General features: G+C 34.1%; 1 protein-coding gene across 2 annotated transcripts in view; it reads right to left on the bottom strand.

The window, feature by feature from the left end:
• The window catches only part of LOC143246802 (cell adhesion molecule Dscam1-like), a 227778-nt gene extending 205461 nt beyond the window's left edge, over nt 1-22317 (bottom strand). Inside the window, exons 1-2 of one of the 2 annotated variants that reach the window (XM_076493961.1) lie at nt 22022-22317; nt 16960-17271 (exon numbers count right to left, since the gene is read on the bottom strand). In XM_076493961.1, coding sequence (XP_076350076.1) covers nt 16960-17271; nt 22022-22106 — 397 coding nt within the window. In that variant the 5' untranslated portion in view covers nt 22107-22317. The remainder of the gene's footprint in view (nt 1-16959; nt 17272-22021) is intronic. The other variant, XM_076493962.1, reaches the window with a different exon arrangement.
• Nucleotides 22318-22745: the final 428 nt, after the last annotated feature.

The following is a 22745-nucleotide window of genomic DNA, read 5'->3' as shown; positions in this document are numbered from 1 at the left end:
GACTGTTTTATAGACCACTTAAAGAACAACACTGGTTGTACACCAATCCAAACATAGAACCAATATTGACTGTTTTATAGACCAACCAAAGAACAGCACTGGTTGTATACCAACAGAGACAGAGAACCAATATTTACTGTTTTATAGACCAACTAAAGAACAACACTGGTTGTACATCAATAGAGACAGAGTACCAATATTGACTGTTCTGTAGACCAACAAAGAACAGCACTGGTTGTACACCTAAAGAGAAAACCAATATTCACTGTTTTATAGACCAACAAAAGAACAGCACTGGTTTTACACCAATCTAGACAGAGAAGCAATATTGACTGTTTCATAGACCAACAAAAGAACAGTACTGATTGTACACCAACATAGACAGAGAAGCAATATTGACTGTTTTATAGACCAACAAAAGAACAGCACTGTTTGTAATTACTGTTACTTACTATCAATGTTATTTGTACACATTTAATTTTGTTTTTATTCGAGACAAACATAAATTCCTTTGGGTGATGTTGGAGTCCCGTTCTCACACTATCTGTTAGTCTATTTAAATAGAGAAATGATGATATTGGTACATCCACTGTGCACCTTAGGCAATTACAGTTTACGAGTTGTTAGCGTTATTTAGTGGTTATTTGAAGATTTTAAAACGCTTTGAATTTTTCTTTAAGAGTTGTTTTCCGCCAACATTAATGTTGTTATATTGAGTTGTTACGTAGGATTGTTGTTACGAAAATTTAAGAATGACAATTCCATGCATAAAGATTTTCTTTTATCACGAAAGCTTTCAAATACGGCCGCTTAGTACTTATGATAAACAGTTTTCTCGCGGGTCCCTATGATTTTCCGTTGGCACTAGTAAACTCCGTAGTTTGTTTTTTCTATAGAAGTAATTTACGTAAAGTATCTCTAGTGTCGTGAAATTGCAAGAGGTGTTTTATTGTAAGGGAAAAACTTTCTGAATAAATATTTAAATATGGACCATAAAGATATGGTAATTTATGTAATTTTTACTTTCCATTTCATGTTAATAAGTAACATAATTTCCAAAATTAAATACCTTGGTTGGAATAAAACTGATAGACTTTGTAGTAAATAAAAATTGATCGTGTATCGTGTGAGTTCACAAGTGTTATTTATTTACTTGTTACAACATTTAAAATGTTTATATCACAGGCCCGGCATAGCCAAGCGTGTTAATCCGAGCGTCGTGGGTTCGAATCCCCGTCGCACCAAACATGCTCGCCCTTTCAGCCGTGGGGACGTTATTACGTTACGGTCAATCCCACTATTGGTTGGTAAAAGAGTAGCCCAAGAGTTGGCGGTGGGTGGTGATGACTAGCTACCTTCCCTCTAGTCTTACACTGCTAAATTAGGGACGACTAGCGCAGATAGCCCTCGAGTAGCTTTGAGCGAAATTGAAAACAAAACAAACACAGTATAAACAGCTGTTTTCAAAAATATCGACAACGGTTTATGTTCGTTACCTCCTATTTGGTCCACCGCATTAGCTCCTCCAATTAGCTCTATCGATTAATTTTGTGCGATTAATGCTCTGCATTAGTTCTCTGGATTAGGTTAAAATGAAATTCGGGCTTGTTGGTGGTACGGTTAAAACTACGAGATTTGTTATTAGGGCTTGGTGACAAGGTATTGCGTAACTGTGGTAATCTATTTTCATATAATCAAAATTGTATACAATAACACTGTTTTAATATTGGTTAAAAACAATGTTTTCTATCTATCTACGGAATTGTCACTGGAAAAACTTATGAAACGACACGTTGTTACTTATTGTTTAATATATATTATACAATTAGGAATGTTCTTAAATCGACTCCACTTACAACTAAACCTTGGCATAGTGCAGTAGAGTTTTGAATATTACGTCGCTGTACCCTTGTTTATCAGTCTATAAATTCTTTTTGTTTTTCAGTTACGTCGCTACGAAAGCAGATTCGTTAGTGATGCACTGGTCGCATCGTGACCACTGTTTCATTTTCTAATTACGTTGGTGACTGTGGTACTGATACATGATTTTCTGCTGTCAACGTTGTCATGGTGATCACGTGACTGTTGTCTCGCTCGCTAACCGACCCTAAGTTTCGAGACACACCCTTGTGTCCGTGATAATGCCGGATATTAATGCTAATAACACCGAACAACTTACTAGAAATACGAAATGGACCACTACATTCGTTGTAATAACTCTGGCCTTTATGCATGTGATTCTAACAGTCAATGTTTATGTTACACAACTAAAGTTCTGAAGTCAATGTTTGTTACACAACTAAAGTTCTGACAATCAATGTTTGTGTTACACAACTAAAGTTCTGACAATCAATGTTTGTGTTACACAACTAAAGTTCTGACAATCAATGTTTGTGTTACAGAACTAAAGTGTTGACAGTTAATGTTTATGTTACACAACTAAAGTGTTGACAGTTAATGTTTATGTTACACAACTAAAGTTCTGACAATCAATGTTTGTGTTACAGAACTAAAGTGTTGACAGTTAATGTTTATGTTACACAATTAAAGTGTTGACAGTCAATGTTGTTTATGTTACACAACTAGTTTCGACAGTCAGTGTTTATGTTACACAACTAAAGTTCTGACAGTCAATGTTTGTTACACAACTAAAGTGTTGACGGATAATGTTTGTGTTACACAACTAAAGTTCTAACAGTCAATGTTTATGTTACACAACTAAAGTTTCGACAGTCAGTGTTTATATTACACAATTAAAGTGTTGACAGTCAATGTTGTTTATGTTACACAAGTAGTTTCGACAGTCAGTGTTTATGTTACACAACTAAAGTGTTGACAGATAATGTTTATGTTACACAACTAAAGTGTTGACGGATAATGTTTGTGTTTCAGAACTAAAGTGTTGACAGTCAGAGTTTATGTTACACAACTAAAGTTCTGACAGTTAATATTTGTGTTACACAACTAAAGTGTTGACAGATAATGTTTGTGTTACAGAACTAAAGTGTTGACAGTCAGTGTTTATGCTACACAACTAAAGTGTTGACAGTTAGAGTGTATGTTACACAACTAAAGTTCTGACAGTTAATATTTATCTTACCCAAGCCATTCTTAAACCACAACATAACAGGGCTTGTGGATGTTATCTGTCTGGCCAGCTTAGATTCTTTGAATAAAACAATCCAACAATCTTATTATTTTGTTCATTTTATCTCAAGAACATGGAAGTAACTTCAGTCGTCATCTTTGGTCAGTTTAATGAACTGTTTGTGCCTGAACAAACATCTTGGAATGAACTTGAATGTCAGGTCGCTACTGTAATTTTTGGCAACATTTGTGAAAAATTACAGACTAAACATCTTGACAAACTGGTACGAACGGAACACGGACTTCTTCAGGCCTATTCTAGAACCAAATCTAGGCTATTACTGGTTTTACAACCGGATGATAGGTGGCAGGCCCTAATAATAGTGGCTGACAAAGTGTTAACGAGCCATATTCGAGGCAAGTAATGGGCCTATTATACAACTGATATGGTTCATGTCGTAATTGTATTTTACTTTATTAGACAGCAAGCAGATTGTTTTGAAGGATAATATATATTTATTAGTTTATTACTACAATAAAGTCGTGTAGCCTAATTAAGCCATGATATTTCATCTAATTATGTTGAACGTCATTACTGATACGATACATGCTTATGTATTATAAACTATAGATAATAGTGTTGGTGTTTGTGTAAATACTGAGTTACTAAACACGGTCCGTGTTTGTGTACCTACTGAGTTATTGCATTACAAGAGAAATTCGTTTTATTTACACAGCCCACAGGTCTGTATAAATGTGGAAATAGTGTCACTTGTATGTCCGTCTGACTACTTCGCAGTATGTGGATGGTTCTTTGCCAAACTTGATATGAAGGTTTATTTGGTCCATGAGGAGATAAAAACAGAACTTTGGTTTCATATTTTTAAGTTTCTATGGGCATTTTTGCATTTTATTTATCACTACTTCGTTTCCTATTGACGAATCTTCACCAAATTTGATATGAAAGTTTGTTGGGCCCATGGGGAGAGAAATGCAAAATTACGGTTTCACAGTTCTTGTTTTTATGCAGTTTTTAGGGCTTTTTTTCAGTGCAATTACAAATAAGCGAAACACCTTTTCATGCCCTAAGATAGCCTTTCATTAATCATGAATTTATATAGCCTTCTTCCAGGAGACGGGTCCCCCAGTTAGTAGAAATAAATCCAGGTTTTACTGCACTACATAATAGCTTCAAGAAAGTCCAGATTTTTTTTATCCAAATGCTCTCACTCAAGCTTATGTCATTAACTGAACGATCTTTTGTTGTTCAAATACAAAGATTATTATTTTTCTTAATAATGTCTCGGATTATTTATCACTTCACTGAAATTCTTTAATTTGTCTCATTATCTGTTGATTTGTGTTTTTTAACCGTTCACCTGTGGTTTTGTTTATTAAGCTGTCTTGGTTAATTGTTAATCTGTTTTTTTTATTTATTAATAGTCTTTATTTGCTGACACGGCCAAGTGGTTAGGGCACTCGACTCGTAATCTGAAGGTGGAAGGTTCGAATCCCCTTCACACCAAATATGTTCTCCCTTTTAGCCGTGGTGGCGTTAAAACGTAACGATCAATCCCACTATTCGTTTTTAAAAGAGCAGCCCAAGAGATAGCGGTGGTGCCTTCCCTCTAGTTTTACACTGCTAAATTAGGTACGGCTAGAGCAGATAGCCCTCGTGTAGTTATTGTTGAGTCATTGGTGTGTGTGTGTGTGGGGTGATAAAAGAAACATTATTGTTTTATCTTATCGATGTGTTAAAATGTCATTTTTATTTATCCTAGAAGATGCTCCTCCTTACGTTTCACCATCTGCACCAAACCTCTCTGTACTGATGAGCACTGCTTTTGAAGTGATACGGACGTATTCAATAGCATCTACAGCCAACTTTTGGGATATTCTAAATGAATGGCACGAATTGACTGTCACTCTTATAACTCTAAGAGGGTAGTGTTGAAGCAACGGAAATAAGCTAACATCCCTCGGATTGACAGACCCAATAAATAAATAAAAAGACTGTTTGTAAAGTATTGTCAAGCTGTAAGTGTAAGTGGTAGTGGAAACGGTCGAATTGATGTCAGGATGTCAGTATAACTGGTATAGAAAACGGTCGAATTGATGTCATGTTGACCGTATAAGTGGTAGTGGAAACGACCGAACAATGTCAAGATTGTCAGTATAACTGGTAATACAGGGTGTTCGGAAAGTCACTGTGCAGTTTTGTAATCATATATCTATTCAGTCTATTTCAAGCCAGCAACTGATAGCGGTGTTTAGAAACAAAATAAGAAGGATCCAGGCCTGTACTGATGCCAACGGGGGTCACTTTCAACATTGTTTATAATTGTCATTCATATTTACCTCCTGTATTCTATATTGAAACATGTCTGTTAATAAGTATACAAGTGCACAGTGACCTTCCGAACATCCTGTAGAAACGGTCGAACTGATGTTAAGATGTCAGTATATCTGGTTGTAGAAACGGTCGAATTGATGTTAAGATGTCAGTATATCTGGTTGTAGAAACGGTCGAACTGATGTTAAGATGTCAGCATAAGTGGTAGTGGAAACGGTCGAACTGATGTCAAGATGTCAGTATAACTGGAATTAGAACTAATTGTTTTTGTGTTTGCATTTATGATGAAAAAAGTGACCAATAATATAGCCAAACTGATCTAAAATCAAAGTGTGAACTCATTAAAATATATGAGAACAAAGCAGACTTGTTTAGTTGGACTAAAAATACTTTATATTAAAGAAACTGGAAAGAAATAATGAAGTTTCTTCTCCGAAGTCTAGAAACTTTATCGATACTTTAGTGTTTTACATATAAATGTGGTTTTAAGCTTCATTAGAAACCACAGAAACGATCGAATAGTGACGTAGATGGATTGGTTGATGTTACTAATTATAGATTCGGCTTGATGGAGTTCGCCAACAAACCCCTAATCTTACCATACACGACACGGCACATGATTTGTTTTACGCTGGTGATTACAAGTCATATTATTTCTCTAACATATCCGCGAGGTGGAGGATAAATGACTGGGCAGTAATGGTATTAAGCTGGACTCTCACATAAACCGGTTGTGCTGGTTAATAGCAGAACGGTACTGTAGTAGTTTCTACCTTTCAAGTTCAATATACTAATACGTTTTCCACAATATTTTCCAATATAGTTAGGGCGTTTTCAAGATTTTGCACAATATATTTTTTAACCTATTAGTTTTCTCATTAAATAGGGTTAGACTAATAATACTCATATTTTTACTGGAAACGCATCATCCACACGTGTTTTTTCAATTGTCGACGGACGTTAATTGTAAGACTACAACACTTATAAGTACTTGAAACCTTTGAAGTGTAGTGTTTCAAAGGTTGTATTTTGTAAAGACGTAGAAACGCTAGATTCAATTTATTGCTTTTATCTTTTACTGTCTTTTTCATCTGATTTTTCTTCAAACATTTTATTTTTACGAATTTCATGGTTAACTTTAGAAACAAAAATTTTGTTCGAATGTAGAGTGCTCAAATAAACAAACAAAAACTTGTGCTTCAGTTGTTAGAAATTTTCTTCTCGCAGAAGCAAAGATTTATGGATTCTGAATGATCTGGTAAGTGCAATAACACACGGACGTCAAACAGTCTGTGAAACAATAAGACACGGACTTACAAAGATTTATGGATTCTGAATGATCTGGTAAGTGCAATAACACACGGACGTCAAACAGTCTGTGAAACAATAAGACATGGACTTACAAAGATTTATGGATTCTGAATGATCTGGTAAGTGCAATAACATACGGACGTCAAACAGTCTGTGAAACAATAAGACACGGACTTACAAAGATTTATGGATTCTGAATGATCTGGTAAGTGCAATAACACACGGACGTCAAACAGTCTGTGAAACAATAAGACATGGACTTACAAAGATTTATGGATTCTGAATGATCTGGTAAGTGCAATAACACACGGACGTCAAACAGTCTGTGAAACAATAAGACATGGACTTACAAAGATTTATGGATTCTGAATGATCTGGTAAGTGCAATAACACATGGACGTCAAACAGTCTGTGAAACAATAAGACATGGACTTACAAAGATTTATGGATTCTGAATGATCTGGTAAGTGCAATAACACACGGACGTCAAACAGTCTGTGAAACAATAAGACATGGACTTACAAAGATTTATGGATTCTGAATGATCTGGTAAGTGCAATAACACACGGACGTCAAACAGTCTGTGAAACAGAAAGACATGGACTTACAAAGATTTATGGATTCTGAATCATCTGGTAAGTGCATTGACTCACGGACGTCAAACAGTTTGTAAAACAGTAAGACACGGACTTACAAAAATTTATGGATTCTGAACGATCTGGTAAGTGCAATAACTCACGGACGTCAAACAGTTTGTAAAACGGTAAGACATAGCCTTCAAAGAATGTAGGTGCTGGGTCGTTTTGAATTTATTTGTCTATTAAGTAAATATTCAAATACAGAGTAACTTGTATTTAAATTACATGGACTCACCAGGAGCTCCATGTGTGCAATAAAAATGTCCATAATACAAAGACGCTACAATTAATATACACATTTTATTGTATACAGTTGTTATAATGTTTGCAGAAGAGAGGTTGTTAAAACAGTAGAGGATAGCGTGACTTGAAGAGAAACAGAGAAAATTAAATTGTTTTTATAAGTTTATTGTGTAGACAGTTATTCTGATTGTGTAGACAGTTATTCTGATTGTGTTGACAGTTATCTGATTGTGTAGACAGTTATTCTGATTGTATTGACAGTTATTCTGATTGTGTAGACAGTTATTCTGTTTGTGTAGACAGTTATTCTGATTGTGTTGACAGTTATTCTGTTTGTGTTGACAGTTATTCTGATTGTATTGACAGTTATTCTGATTGTGTAGACAGTTATTCTGTTTGTGTAGACAGTTATTCTGATTGTGTAGACAGTTATTCTGATTGTGTAGACAGTTATTCTGTTTGTGTAGACAGTTATTCTGATTGTGTAGACAGTTATTCTGATTGTGTTGACAGTTATTCTGTTTGTGCAGACAGTTATTCTGATTGTGTAGACAGTTATTCTGTTTGTGCAGACAGTTATTCTGATTGTGTTGACAGTTATTCTGATTGTGTTGACAGTTATTCTGATTGTATTGACAGTTATTCTGATTGTGTAGACAGTTATTCTGTTTGTGTAGACAGTTATTCTGTTTGTGTAGACAGTTATTCTGATTGTGTAGACAGTTATTCTGATTGTGTTGACAGTTATTCTGTTTGTGTAGACAGTTATTCTGATTGTGTAGACAGTTATTCTGTTTGTGTAGACAGTTATTCTGATTGTATTGACAGTTATTCTGATTGTGTAGACAGTTATTCTGTTTGTGTTGACAGTTATTCTGATTGTATTGACAGTTATTCTGATTGTGTAGACAGTTATTCTGTTTGTGTAGACAGTTATTCTGATTGTGTAGACAGTTATTCTGATTGTGTTGACAGTTATTCTGTTTGTGTAGACAGTTATTCTGATTGTGTAGACAGTTATTCTGATTGTGTAGACAGTTATTCTGTTTGTGTAGACAGTTATTCTGATTGTGTTGACAGTTATTCTGATTGTGTTGACAGTTATTCTGATTGTATTGACAGTTATTCTGATTGTGTAGACAGTTATTCTGTTTGTGTAGACAGTTATTCTGTTTGTGTAGGCAGTTATTCTGATTGTGCAGACAGTTATTCTGTTTGTGTAGACAGTTATTCTGATTGTGTAAACAGTTATTCTGTTTGTGTTGACAGTTATTCTGATTGTGTAGACAGTTGTTCTGTTTGTGTAGACAGTTATTCTGTTTGTGTAGACAATTATTCTGATTGTGTAGACAGTTATTCTGTTTGTGTAGACAGTTATTCTGATTGTGCTGACAGTTATTCTGATTGTGTTGACAGTTATTCTGATTGTGTAGACAGTTATTCTGTTTGTGTAGACAGTTATTCTGTTTGTGTAGACAGTTATTCTGTTTGTGTAGACAGTTATTCTGATTGTGTTGACAGTTATTCTGATTGTGTAGACAGTTATTCTGATTGTGTTGACAGTTATTCTGATTGTGTTGACAGTTATTCTGATTGTGTAGACAGTTATTTTGTTTGTGTAGACAGTTATTCTGATTGTGTAGACAGTTATTCTGATTGTGTTGACAGTTATTCTGATTGTGTAGACAGTTATTCTGTTTGTGTAGACAGTTATTCTGTTTGTGTAGACAGTTATTCTGATTGTGTAGACAGTTATTTTGTTTGTGTAGACAGTTATTCTGATTGTGTAGACAGTTATTCTGTTTGTGTAGACAGTTATTCTGTTTGTGTAGACAGTTATTCTGTTTGTGTTGACAGTTATTCTGATTGTGTAGACAGTTATTCTGTTTGTGTAGACAGTTATTCTGTTTGTGTTGACAGTTATTCTGATTGTGTAGACAGTTATTCTGATTGTGTAGACAGTTATTTTGTTTGTGTAGACAGTTATTCTGATTGTGTAGACAGTTATTCTGATTGTGTAGACAGTTATTCTGTTTGTGCAGACAGTTATTCTGTTTGTGCAGACAGTTATTCTGATTGTGTAGACAGTTATTCTGATTGTGTAGACAGTTATTCTGATTGTGCTGACAGTTATTCTGATTGTGTTGACAGTTATTCTGATTGTGTAGACAGTTATTTTGTTTGTGTAGACAGTTATTCTGATTGTGTAGACAGTTATTCTGATTGTGTAGACAGTTATTCTGTTTGTGTAGACAGTTATTCTGATTGTGTAGACAGTTATTCTGATTGTGTAGACAGTTATTCTGATTGTGTTGACAGTTATTCTGATTGTGTAGACAGTTATTCTGTTTGTGTAGACAGTTATTCTGATTGTGTAGACAGTTATTCTGATTGTGCTGACAGTTATTCTGATTGTGTTGACAGTTATTCTGATTGTGTAGACAGTTATTCTGTTTGTGTAGACAGTTATTCTGATTGTGTAGACAGTTATTCTGATTGTGTAGACAGTTATTCTGTTTGTGTAGACAGTTATTCTGATTGTGTAGACAGTTATTCTGTTTGTGTAGACAGTTATTCTGTTTGTGTAGACAGTTATTCTGTTTGTGTAGACAGTTATTCTGAACAGTTATAATGCATTCACGAGACATTATACCAACACACACACATACTACACTCCACAAACTCAGCAGATGACGAAACTATAAAACTCGACGTTTTTTTTTTGTTCACTTCTCGCCATGTTTCATCGTTGCCATGACTACTGGATGTAGGTCCTCGAGGGACAAGTTACAGAGCATGTTTATGATAGCAAAACCTAAAGCACTTCGTCAGCTTTTGTGTGTCCTAGCGGTTGGTCTCTTACACAACATACTAACACGAACTCATAAATATCAAATATTGTGCTACCTCTACAGCTGCTGCGAATAACTGGTCGCGGTGGACGTCAAGTAGAAGATAAAAATATTTTGCTTGTTTATGCCAACCCCGAGTGTGGTGAAATCGTGGGAACACCACCGACGTGGAGAACTGAGAAGAAGAATTTCGGAAATTGGACGTGTTGCCCGTGGCAAAGACTATTAATTGCAATTCAAGTGTCTTTTTGCGGCGGGGAAGAAGCCAATGGTTACTAGACTGCCGTACTTACTGGGCACGAGACGACACGAACCCACAGTTAAGAGATGAATATTTCAATGTCGAGCTGGTAACTTTGAGGCTTGAGAAGTCATAATTTCGCGCCGTTGCTAACGTTCAGAGGACAGGGTCGACTTTACAGCCGTGAAATAATGATCAATAAGCACTTACTGCGAAACTTAAGCACTTACTGCGAAACTTAAGCACTTTGGGGTCGTCGAATAAGGTAATTTAGTTGTTAGTAAGAGGTGTTAGAAAAAACTTCATTAACGAAAATCGTTTCAGCCCCAGTTCCACTACAGCCATCATTATGCTCCGCGTGCACTGTAAACTTACTCTGAATATATTCTATCAGACATTTACATCCAAAGTCCGCAATAAAGAGTTGAAAAGGAAATATAAGATACGTTACTCTCTACCGACAACATGTTTAACTACTAAAGCAACTTGTAGGTTGGACAACAGTTTGAAACAGTCAACAAGGCTGTAACAATGTGGAACTACAGTTTGAAACAGTCAACAAGGCTGTAACAATGTGGGAAGCTATTGGTCTTGCTTTATTGATACATATCGAGACTAGTTTAGATAAACGTAACTAAAACACATCTCAACCTCACTCTTAAAAACAGTTGTATTATAAAACTAAAATACCTTAAGTAACTAGTTGATGGTTATATATTCTTTACTGGTGGAGGTTTTATAATACCAAAATATAGTAAGTGACTGATTTACTGGTGGAGGTTTTATAAAACCAAAATATACTAAGTGACTAGTTGATGGTTATATATTTTCTAACCAAAGTAAGCAGGGTTGATAATCCTAGCTACGTTAAGGGAAATATTCGTCACTATATTATTGCTGTTAGAGATTGTAAAATTACAGAGTTGAATACATTAAAATAAATCGATTCAGATCAGAAGTCTTGTAACAAGAGGTGGTATAAAAGTGGTGGAACAGAAGTTATCAAATTTCACATTGCTAATATTTGGTGTTACATGATTACTCTAGAACTTGGACGATTATGCAAGGGATAAAGAATGCTTTTAGACTCAATACACTTAGATCATAAAACGTGACGTGCACAGATCGGAGATATCCTTTATTATACTTATTAATATTTAATGATAATATATGAATCATACAGTAAGAGACTTTACGACAAGTCGTGCCCCTGTTGTTGTAACAAAGTATGGCGTCTCGTAACAAACGAGAAACCGCGAATAGAAAGGACAATGGCACAAGACTTCCACGTGCAACATAATTAAGAAGGATATTGATATGGAGACGCCATAGTTTACGAGTACGTGTTTAAATAACACTAGGTAACAAAATTTTTACTTTTTCTTGTTCCTGGACAGAAAGTATTATTTCCCAATTGTTTATGTATAAAGTAAATGGAAAAGACCTATGTTTGTCTCTTCAAACTTTGCTTTGCGACCTGGGTAACGAAAAATTCAAACTTACCTATTTTCCAGAACATTCCAGGTAGATTGAGTGCTGAGTATTTTATAGAGAATTTTCTCGAACTTACAAGAATTTTCAAGTACTTTCTATAATGTTGTAGAACTTACGAGAATTTTCTAGAACTTTCTATAATGTTGTAGAACTTACGAGAATTTTCTAGAGCTTTCCGTAGTAATATATATATATATAGGCGCTCACCACTCACACTTCAGTTTAGTTCTAGCTGCTTAAGTGTACACATAGACTTATCTGATTTTATCAGAGATGGCATCAAGAAGCTGCAAGCTTCTCCAGACATATTCTGCTATTTATGTGGCCGATTTATCAAGAAAAGAACGAAAAAGTACTCTGACAGCATCTGCTAAAACGTGTGAAGCCTACAAGGTATATTTCGGCATGTCTGTCAGTGATCAAGACACACCCTGAGCACTTCACTTTATCTGTGAGCACTGCAAAAAAACTCTAGAAGGTAAGACGAACAGTTTTTGCTTGCTCGAATAGTAAGATTTTATATTATACAAATTTTAGACCTTTTAAATTTAAATATCTTACGGTGGACCTCAAAGAGGAATACAACAACGTCAAGACCTTGCTAGAAGTCTTGAAATAAGATGAATATGGCTGGGAAGTTATCGGAGACTTCAAAATGGTGACGTTCCTGATGGGTCTCCAAGGAGGCTTCACCAAGTTTCACTGTTATCTTTGTCTTTGGGACAGTAGGGACATCGCAGCGCACTACAACAGGAAGCACTGGCCACAACGGACCGAGTGCTCTGTGTGGAGGCACAATGTCAAGTGTGAGCCACTAGTGGACCTCCAGAAGGTGTTATTCCTACCATTGCACATAAAATTGGGTCTTATGAAACAATTCATCACAGCTCTTGATAAGGAGTCTGCAGCCTTCAAGTACCTTCGAGACTTCTTCCCTAAGTTGTCTGAGGTAAAGGTCAAAGCTGGTGTATTTGTTGGACCACAAATAAAGAAGATCTTGGAGTGCACAGAATTCCCCAAGAAGCTCAGTAGGAAGGAGAAAAAAAAGCTTGGGGCAGCTTTGTAACAGTGGTTTGGGGCTTCTTGGGCAATCATAAGGCCGAAACTTATGTGGAACTGGTGAGGAACTTCGGCAAAATGGGCTGCAGGATGTCTCTGAAAGTCCATGTCCTTGACGCTTATCTTGATAAATTCAAGGAGAACATGGAAAAGTACTGAGAGGAGCAAGGCGAGCGCTTCCACCAAAATATACTGGACTTTGAATGTCGCTACCAAGGAGCGTATAACGAAAACATGATGGGAGACTATATTTGGGAGCTGATATGTGAAAGTGATTTATATTACAGTCGCAAATCTTGAAAAACTACTCACTTCTAAACATTTTTGTATAACTTTAGTTTTAATACATGTAAATCTTGATTCATATGTTGTTTTATTCAGACCTTATGTAAATGAAAATGTGTAAATTTGACCGTTTTTACATATAAGATAGGTTAATTTTTAAATTTCATTATCCAGGTCACAAAAGCAAAGTTTGAAGGGAATAATGGCCATTTTCTGTACTTTTACAACATAAGCAATTAAGAAATAACACATACTATTCAGAAACAAAATTTGTGTTACATAGTGTAATTTGCTTCAATGCCTTATTCGTTTGACATTAATTATCGAATGAAACAGGGATTCATGCTATTTCGTACCGTATACATTGCATATAGATTTTACATACCGGAATACTGTCGTTACTGTATAAAGGATCTATTAGAGAACGCCCGCAATGGGGAACGGTGTACTTGGGATATAAAAGCCTTATGAAGGAGCTTTTGGAATAGAAATCACGCTGCATCGTTGTCAGACAGAGAATGACCGGACACAGACTGTAAGGACATTGTGAGGCTTCAAAATCGTTTTAATAGCAGCGTATTCATCCTTTATATAGTTGAAAAACGTAGTTTCTCCTCTAACAGGCTTTATCAATATTTGAATGAAAATATGCATTAATGTTATGAAGAAAGGAACAAACTTTAAAGCAATGTATGTACCTAAATTGAAACCTGGATACGTCAAGTGAAATCTTCACGTTACCCGCACGATGATCCATTTGTTCGATTATGTTGGGACACACTCTAGCATTTTCAGGATCGATGAATTAAAAAAAAATCACATATATATTCTTCTCCTTCCAACTCCTACAAAGTGTCAACTGGTCAATCATACTTTGACCTCACTCCCTCCATCACATTGCCTCGTATAGATAAACTGTAAAGTCACTGGTTCCTCATATACTGGAGTAAGACCCTACAAGAAGTTGATGATTGTAGATCTCGTGTTGGAATTTTATTAATACCCCAAGTTGTTGTCCACTTTCTTTGTTTCGTTTCTCCTCACAGTCTTGTCCACTTTCTATGTTTCGTTTCTCCTCACAGTTTAGTCCACTTTCTTTGTTTCGTGTCTCCTCAGAGTCTAGTCCAGTTTCTTTGTTTCGTTTCTCCTTACAGTTTAGTCCACTTTCTTTGTTTCGTTTCTCCTCACAGTTTAGTCCACTTTCTTTGTTTCGTGTCTCCTCAGAGTCTAGTCCACTTTCATTGTTTCGTTCCTCCTCAGAGTCTAGTCCACTTTCTTTGTTTCGTTTCTCCTCACAGTCTTGTCCACTTTCTTTGTTTCGTTTCTCCTCACAGTCTTGTCCACTTTCTTTGTTTCGTTTCTCCTCACAGTTTAGTCCACTTTCTTTGTTTCGTGTCTCCTCAGAGTCTAGTCCAGTTTCTTTGTTTCGTTTCTCCTTACAGTTTAGTCCACTTTCTTTGTTTCGTTTCTCCTCACAGTTTAGTCCACTTTCTTTGTTTCGTTTCTCCTCACAGTTTAGTCCACTTTCTTTGTTTCGTGTCTCCTCAGAGTCTAGTCCACTTTCATTGTTTCGTTCCTCCTCAGAGTCTAGTCCACTTTCTTTGTTTCCTTTCTCCTCACAGTCTAGTCCACTTTCTTTGTTTCGTTTCTCCTCACAGTTTAGTCCACTTTCTTTGTTTCGTTTCTCCTCACAGTTTAGTTCACTTTCTTTGTTTCGTTTCTCCTCACAGTTTAGTCCACTTTCTTTGTTTCCTTTCTCCTCACAGTCTAGTCCACTTTCTTTGTTTCGTTTCTCCTCACAGTTTAGTTCACTTTCTTTGTTTCGTTTCTCCTCACAGTTTAGTCCACTTTCTTTGTTTCGTTTCTTCTCACAGTTTAGTCCACTTTCTTTGTTTCGTTTCTCCTCACAGTCTAGTCCACTTTCTTTGTTTCGTTTCTCCTCACAGTCTAGTCCACTTTCTTTGTTTCGTTTCTCCTCACAGTTTAGTCCACTTTGTTTCCTTTCTCCTCAGAGTTTAACTGGAACTTTTATCTGGTGAGGTCTTTTCTATCCATTTCTTATTTATTCTCACATGATCCATCGAATATCCTACTATTTACCTAATAGTAGAAAACAGAATATTCTAGAAAACTAATTAGCTGCACTTTTTAAAGAAATATCTACATTTGCCAGTGTTTACTTAACGGTCAACTGCTTTGTAGTTTTACCAGTGCAACTGGTCACAGTGGACCAGTGGTGGTTTTATTCAACAAGTATAACTCATGACGATTTGGTGTTATACCTACAAGTCTATAAAGGACAACCTCCCATCAAGTAGTGTATACCAGGTGGAATTTTACGACTAATAGTAGGTGAAATAATAATAAACTATATTCCTTTAAACGTTTGAAATAATATTATCTCGATCGACATGTGCTTTAAACATAATCTTTCAAAACATTTCCCAGTCAGTAAAGACATCAGTTTTCTTCCAGCATAGTGGCATGAATGCAAACATGTAGTGAGATATTTTAACTGTTACCTGGTGTCATGAAGGCTAACATGTAGTGAGATATTCTAACTGTCGCCTGGTGACATGTAGTGAGATGTTCTATCAGTGTGCCAGTATAACTTACTCCAGGTGGTCAGCTTGCCAGTATAACCTAGTCCAGATGGTCAGTTTGTCACTGTTGCTTACTTAAGGTGGCCATGTTGCTTTAGTACTTTAACAGACGTCAAAATGTAAACAACGAACCCTTTCAACTCGTTTTTCTCGTCAGCAAATTAAATTAGGTGTTTGTAAAATTATAATTAACTGTTCTGTCCTTCAGAATATATATATATATATACCGGGCACCACTTTTAACAGTCACTTATTCGGGTCATATGTCTTGAGCCACACAAGACAGATTCTCTAATCTTTGTCTCAGGATTGTTATAATGATCGTGACTGGGATACAGGACTCAATCTAGTTGAATTTAATAACCTCAGTATTCACAGTGGAAAAAGGTTGTTTCGTTAGGGAAGGGTCACTTTAATTAAACTTTAATTAACTTATATATGATTAACTTAATTTCCTAGAATGCACGTTTTACTTACAAGAAAACGACCTCTGTATCGTACCTAACAGCCCTTTCTGCCTACTATGATAGGTCCTATAGGAACTGTGGTTTTGTTTCTGTACCAAAGACTTGAAAAACGCTGGCTTGATAAATACAATTGTTAAGCCTATTTGAAACACCTGTCACCTCTATTCAAGCTACACAGCAAGAAAACACAAGGCAAAATCAACATTTTCTCCTTCGATTTCGATTTACGAAATTATTATTCAATCAGTCAACGCCTAGGAAAAAAATGGAATGCCACGGTTCTTCAGTTTACACGGTTTCTATATCTGACAGAATTTAAATCTTACCTGCCTCCACTGTCACTTTTCTGCTACCTATAGTACCCACACTGTTGGTTGCTAGACATTGATAGAAGGAACTGTGAATTTCTTGCTGGTATTTTTCAGGAGAGAATGGTTGAAATACCAGAGTGCCATCAGGTCGTATGTAAACAACTTCTGCTACATTAGTCACCTCTTGACCGTCTTCTTTTCTCCATGTTAAGTGAGGAGAAGGGTCACCACGTGCAGCACAAGAGACGTGAGCACCCTTGGAGTTTGAAAACTGCACAAGTTGCGGGGGTTCGTGAGTAAATAGTGGAGCCGTAGGCAGGAACTTCTCTACAGAATTAATATAGATGTTAAAACATAAACATAGGTCATTCTGTCTTTAATCATAGCAAATATTTAATGATGCAAATAGAAACTTAAGAACTTTGATTTTTTTCCTCAATGGTAAACATGTACAGATGACAGCACTGAATTTTTTTAGCTATTTTGAGATGGCTTTTGTGGATACTTATAATTCAATATTAAAACGATATGATTGTTTGTTTGTTTTTTGAATTTCACACAAAGCTACACGAGGGCTATCTGTGCTAGCCGTCCCTAATTTAGTAGTGTAAGACTAGAGGGAAGGCAGCTAGTCAGCACCACCCACCGCCAATTCTTGGACTACTATTTTACTAACGAGTCACATTATAACTCCCGCGCGGCTGAAAGGGCGAGCATGTTTGGCGCGACGGGGATGCGAAATCGCGACCCTCAGATTACAAGTCGAACGCCTTAAAACGCTTGGCCATGTCAGGCCTAAAACGATATGAAATCCTCAAGAAAAATTGACAACTTTTTAGGTATAGTCTATAAAAAACAAATATTTAAATAAGAAGTTATGTAATACTTATTGAAAATAGTGGAGATACTACTTAGTTTTTAAAATTATATCAATTTCAGTAATTTGTTCATAGTGTTTTCTTATATCAAGATGAGTTACGTGTCTTTATTATCAAAGTTATATCAATAGAAATCACGTATCATTATTCTTATAATTGTATCAATATTAGTTGCAACTCTTTATTGTTATAGTTATATAAATATTAGTGTCTATACTGTTATAATTGTATCAATATTAGTTGCATGTCATTGTTTTTAAAGTTATATCAATATTATATATGTGTCTGTATTGTCATAGTTACATCAGTAATAGTTGCATATCTTTATTGTTATAGTTATATCAATATTAGTTAGTGTCCATATTGTTACAGTTATATCAATATTAGATAGTGTCTATATCCCTAGTAGTTACTTATTTATTTGTTATAGTTATATTAATATTAATTATGTTTCTACATTGTTACATTGATGTCAATATTAGTTACTTATTTATATTGTTATAGTTATATTAATATTAATTATGTTTCTATATTGTTACATTTATGTCAATATTAGTTACTTATTTATATTGTTATAGTTATATCAATATTAATTATGTTTCTACATTGTTACATTTATGTCAATATTAGTTACTTATTTATATTGTTATAGTTATATCAATATTAATTATGTTTCTACATTGTTACATTTATGTCCATATTAGTTACTTATTTATATTGTTATAGTTATATTAATATTAATTATGTTTCTATATTGTTACATTTATGTCAATATTAGTTACTTATTTATATTGTTATAGTTATATCAATATTAATTATGTTTCTACATTGTTACATTTATGTCAATATTAGTTACTTATTTATATTGTTATAGTTATATCAATATTAATTATGTTTCTACATTGTTACATTTATGTCAATATTAGTTACTTATTTATATTGGTATAGTTATATCAATATTAATTATGTTTCTACATTGTTACATTTATGTCAATATTAGTTACTTATTTATATTGTTATAGTTATATCAATATTAATTATGTTTCTACATTGTTACATTTATGTCAATATTAGTTACTTATTTATATTGTTATAGTTATATTAATATTAATTATGTTTCTACATTGTTACATTTATGTCAATATTAGTTACTTATTTATATTGTTATAGTTATATCAATATTAATTATGTTTCTACATTGTTACATTTATGTCAATATTAGTTACTTATTTATATTGTTATAGTTATATTAATATTAATTATGTTTCTATATTGTTACATTTATGTCAATATTAGTTACTTATTTATATTGTTATAGTTATATCAATATTAATTATGTTTCTACATTGTTACATTTATGTCAATATTAGTTACTTATTTATATTGTTATAGTTATATTAATATTAATTATGTTTCTATATTGTTACATTTATGTCAATATTAGTTACTTATTTATATTGTTATAGTTATATCAATATTAATTATGTTTGTTATAGTTATAACCCTAGTATTTACATGTCTATATTGTTATAGTTATATCAATATTAATTATGTTTGTTATAGTTATAACCCTAGTATTTACATGTCTATATTGTTATAGTTATATCAATATTAATTATGTTTCTACATTGTTACATTTATGTCAATATTAGTTACTTATTTATATTGTTATAGTTATATTAATATTAATTATGTTTCTACATTGTTACATTTATGTCAATATTAGTTACTTATTTATATTGTTATAGTTATATCAATATTAATTATGTTTCTACATTGTTACATTTATGTCAATATTAGTTACTTATTTATATTGTTATAGTTATATCAATATTAATTATGTTTCTACATTGTTACATTTATGTCAATATTAGTTACTTATTTATATTGTTATAGTTATATCAATATTAATTATGTTTCTATATTGTTACATTTATGTCAATATTAGTTACTTATTTATATTGTTATAGTTATATTAATATTAATTATGTTTCTATATTGTTACATTTATGTCAATATTAGTTACTTATTTATATTGTTATAGTTATATCAATAATAATTATGTTTGTTATAGTTATAACCCTAGTATTTACATGTCTATATTGATATAGTTATATCAATAATAGATACGTGTCTATATTATTATATCAGTATTATTTACGTGTCTATATTATTATATCTATATTAGTTACGTGTCTATATTATTATATCAATATTGGTTACGTGTCTATATTATTATATCAATATTAGTTACGTGTCTATATTATTATATCTATATTATTTACGTGTCTATATTATTATATCAATATTAGTTACGTGTCTATATTATTATATAAGTATTGGTTACGTGTCTATATTATTATATCAATATTAGTTACGTGTCTATATTATTATATCAATATCAGTTACGTGTCTATATTATTATATCAATATTAGTTACGTGTCTTTATTATTATATCTATATTATTTACGTGTCCATATTATTATATCTATATTATTTACGTGTCTATATTATTATATCTATATTAGTTACGTGTCTATATTATTATATCAATATTAGTTACGTGTCTATATTATTATATCAATATTAGTTACGTGTCTATATTATTATATCAATATTAGTTACGTGTCTATATTATTATATCAATATCAGTTAGGTGTTTATATTATTATATCAATATTAGTTACGTGTCTATATTATTATATCTATATTAGTTACGTGTCTATTTTATTATATCAGTATTAATTACGTGTCTATGTTATTATATCAGTATTAGTTACGTGTCTATATTATTATATCAGTATTAGTTACGTGTCTATATTATTATATCAGTATTAGTTACGTGTCTATATTTGTATAATTATTTGAGGTAATTGTGTTTCATGGAAGGTTTAGAAGTCACGCGCGCACTCAGCTGACATATGATCTATTTCTACGTATTTCTGCACGTTTAGTTGTAACTTGAGTGGCATGATCAGGTGGTTAGGGCGCTCGAATCCCCTTCGCTTGATACATGATCGCCCTTTCAACCATGGTGACGTTATAATTTCATGGTGAATTCCACTGTTCGTTGATAAAAGAGAAGTCTGAGAGTTGGCATCGGGTGGTGATGACTGGCTATCTTCCCTCTAGTCTCAGATTGCTAAATTTGGGACGGCTAGCGCAGATAGATCTCGTGTTGCTTTGAGCGAGAACAAAAATAAATTGTGATACCAGCAAAATATATTTATTGGTGGAGATTTACTTTTTTTTTGTGATGTGATATACTATAGGGAAGGTAACTAGTGAACAACATTTATCAACTCTTGGACAACAGCATTATTTAATATTTTTATCCCATGACACACACGATGCTCCAAAATGCATAGTGTTTATTTGTTCTCCAGATGAACAGTTCGGACCACTAACCATTTTAAATGTTCGTGTGATACTTGTAATTAGGAGCTGTCCATATTTTCCCCACAAATATTGAAAATACCCTAGGATCCGAGACACAGTCGGTCGAGGCTATTTAGGAGTTAATGTTTTGTTTTGAGGTAATAAAAACATAGTTCTGTAAATTGCCCACGTGTAACAACGTGTTTCAGATGTGAATTCCACACCTACGATAATTTAGTAACAGTATATTTCAGACGTGACTTCAAACAATCAAAAACATGTTCTTAGCCTTAAAAACTAGTAACTTAGCCTTAACAGGTTAGCCTTACGTAAGCCATTACTCGTTGCATGAGTAAGACGTTTCTGAACTCACGTAGATCAAATAATCCAGGGTTTGATCCCTTCCATCTCCTACTCTCAGTGAGCAAAGCGTAGATAGCTCATCGGTATCTTTATGCACGACAGCACAGATTGAGATATAAATCCAGGTTCTATTATAATACAGAGCCGTCTAATAACCTTATGTATAACAGGACAGATTGAGATATAAATCCAGGTTCTAGTATAATACAGGGCCGTCTAATTCTTGCTCTAAGATGTTTCTACCCATTTTACAATACAGTGTATTCCTTGTATAAGTACTAACATTTCGTTAGTCGGTGATCGGTATTTCCTGATCAAATCGAGGCTATCAATACTTTTGAATTTTTCTGATGACGTATATTCTACGCGATACCTCTATTCTCAACAGTTCACAGTTGTTAAAAGTTTACTATGACAGTGAACTAGTTAAAACAATTATAATACGAGCAGCTCTTACCTGAAGTGGCAGGGCTCAATCCACAGATAAACAGTGTATTGACGGTTATTAACAGCACTGCCTTCATTGCACGAGAGACACACATAACACGAGACAACCCTAAGTAATAAATCCAATGCTCCTGTAACAAAAATAACCTTTAATTTCCTTAGTTCAGAACCCGTGAAATGAATGAAGGCTGCACTCAGTTCGCGGATGAGACGCTACGGACTAAGGTGCCTTTCACCCATCCATCTCTTCGTGAGCAGTGTGTGGGTTCCACGCACTGCTCCTCCGACTAATGAATTTTGCGAAGTAGGCGACGAGAAGCGGAGGTTACAAGCGCTGTGTGGAACGCTCACGGCTGCGTCGAATGAGCACGTGCGCCTACAGACAGTGGTCGTTATATCTAGAGGTAAGCCTTTGTAAATATGTGCATTCCCAAGAGCTACGCTTTTTTGAAAGAGTTTGAATGTGATGTGTTTTCAGCGGCCCACAAAGTCGAAAATTTAGCATTCTAACGTAATGGTATACCTTTGTTTCTTTTATTCATTTTCACGTGTCCTGGATTACAGATAAAGTTTGTTACTGGCTCTTAGGTTTCCATCAAAAAGGAGCAGGTTTGCAACAAACAAATAAAGCTTTGAACTTTCTCCAACATGAAAAAAACTCAACCAATGAAATGTATTACCTAATCTTCAGAAAAGCCAATGAGATTTATTGTATTATCTTCAGAAAAGCCAAT

Source organism: Tachypleus tridentatus, chromosome 3 (genome assembly GCF_004210375.1).
Source record: "Tachypleus tridentatus isolate NWPU-2018 chromosome 3, ASM421037v1, whole genome shotgun sequence".
Classification (NCBI taxonomy): domain Eukaryota; kingdom Metazoa; phylum Arthropoda; class Merostomata; order Xiphosura; family Limulidae; genus Tachypleus; species Tachypleus tridentatus.
This window is presented reverse-complemented; position numbering and strand designations above follow the sequence as displayed.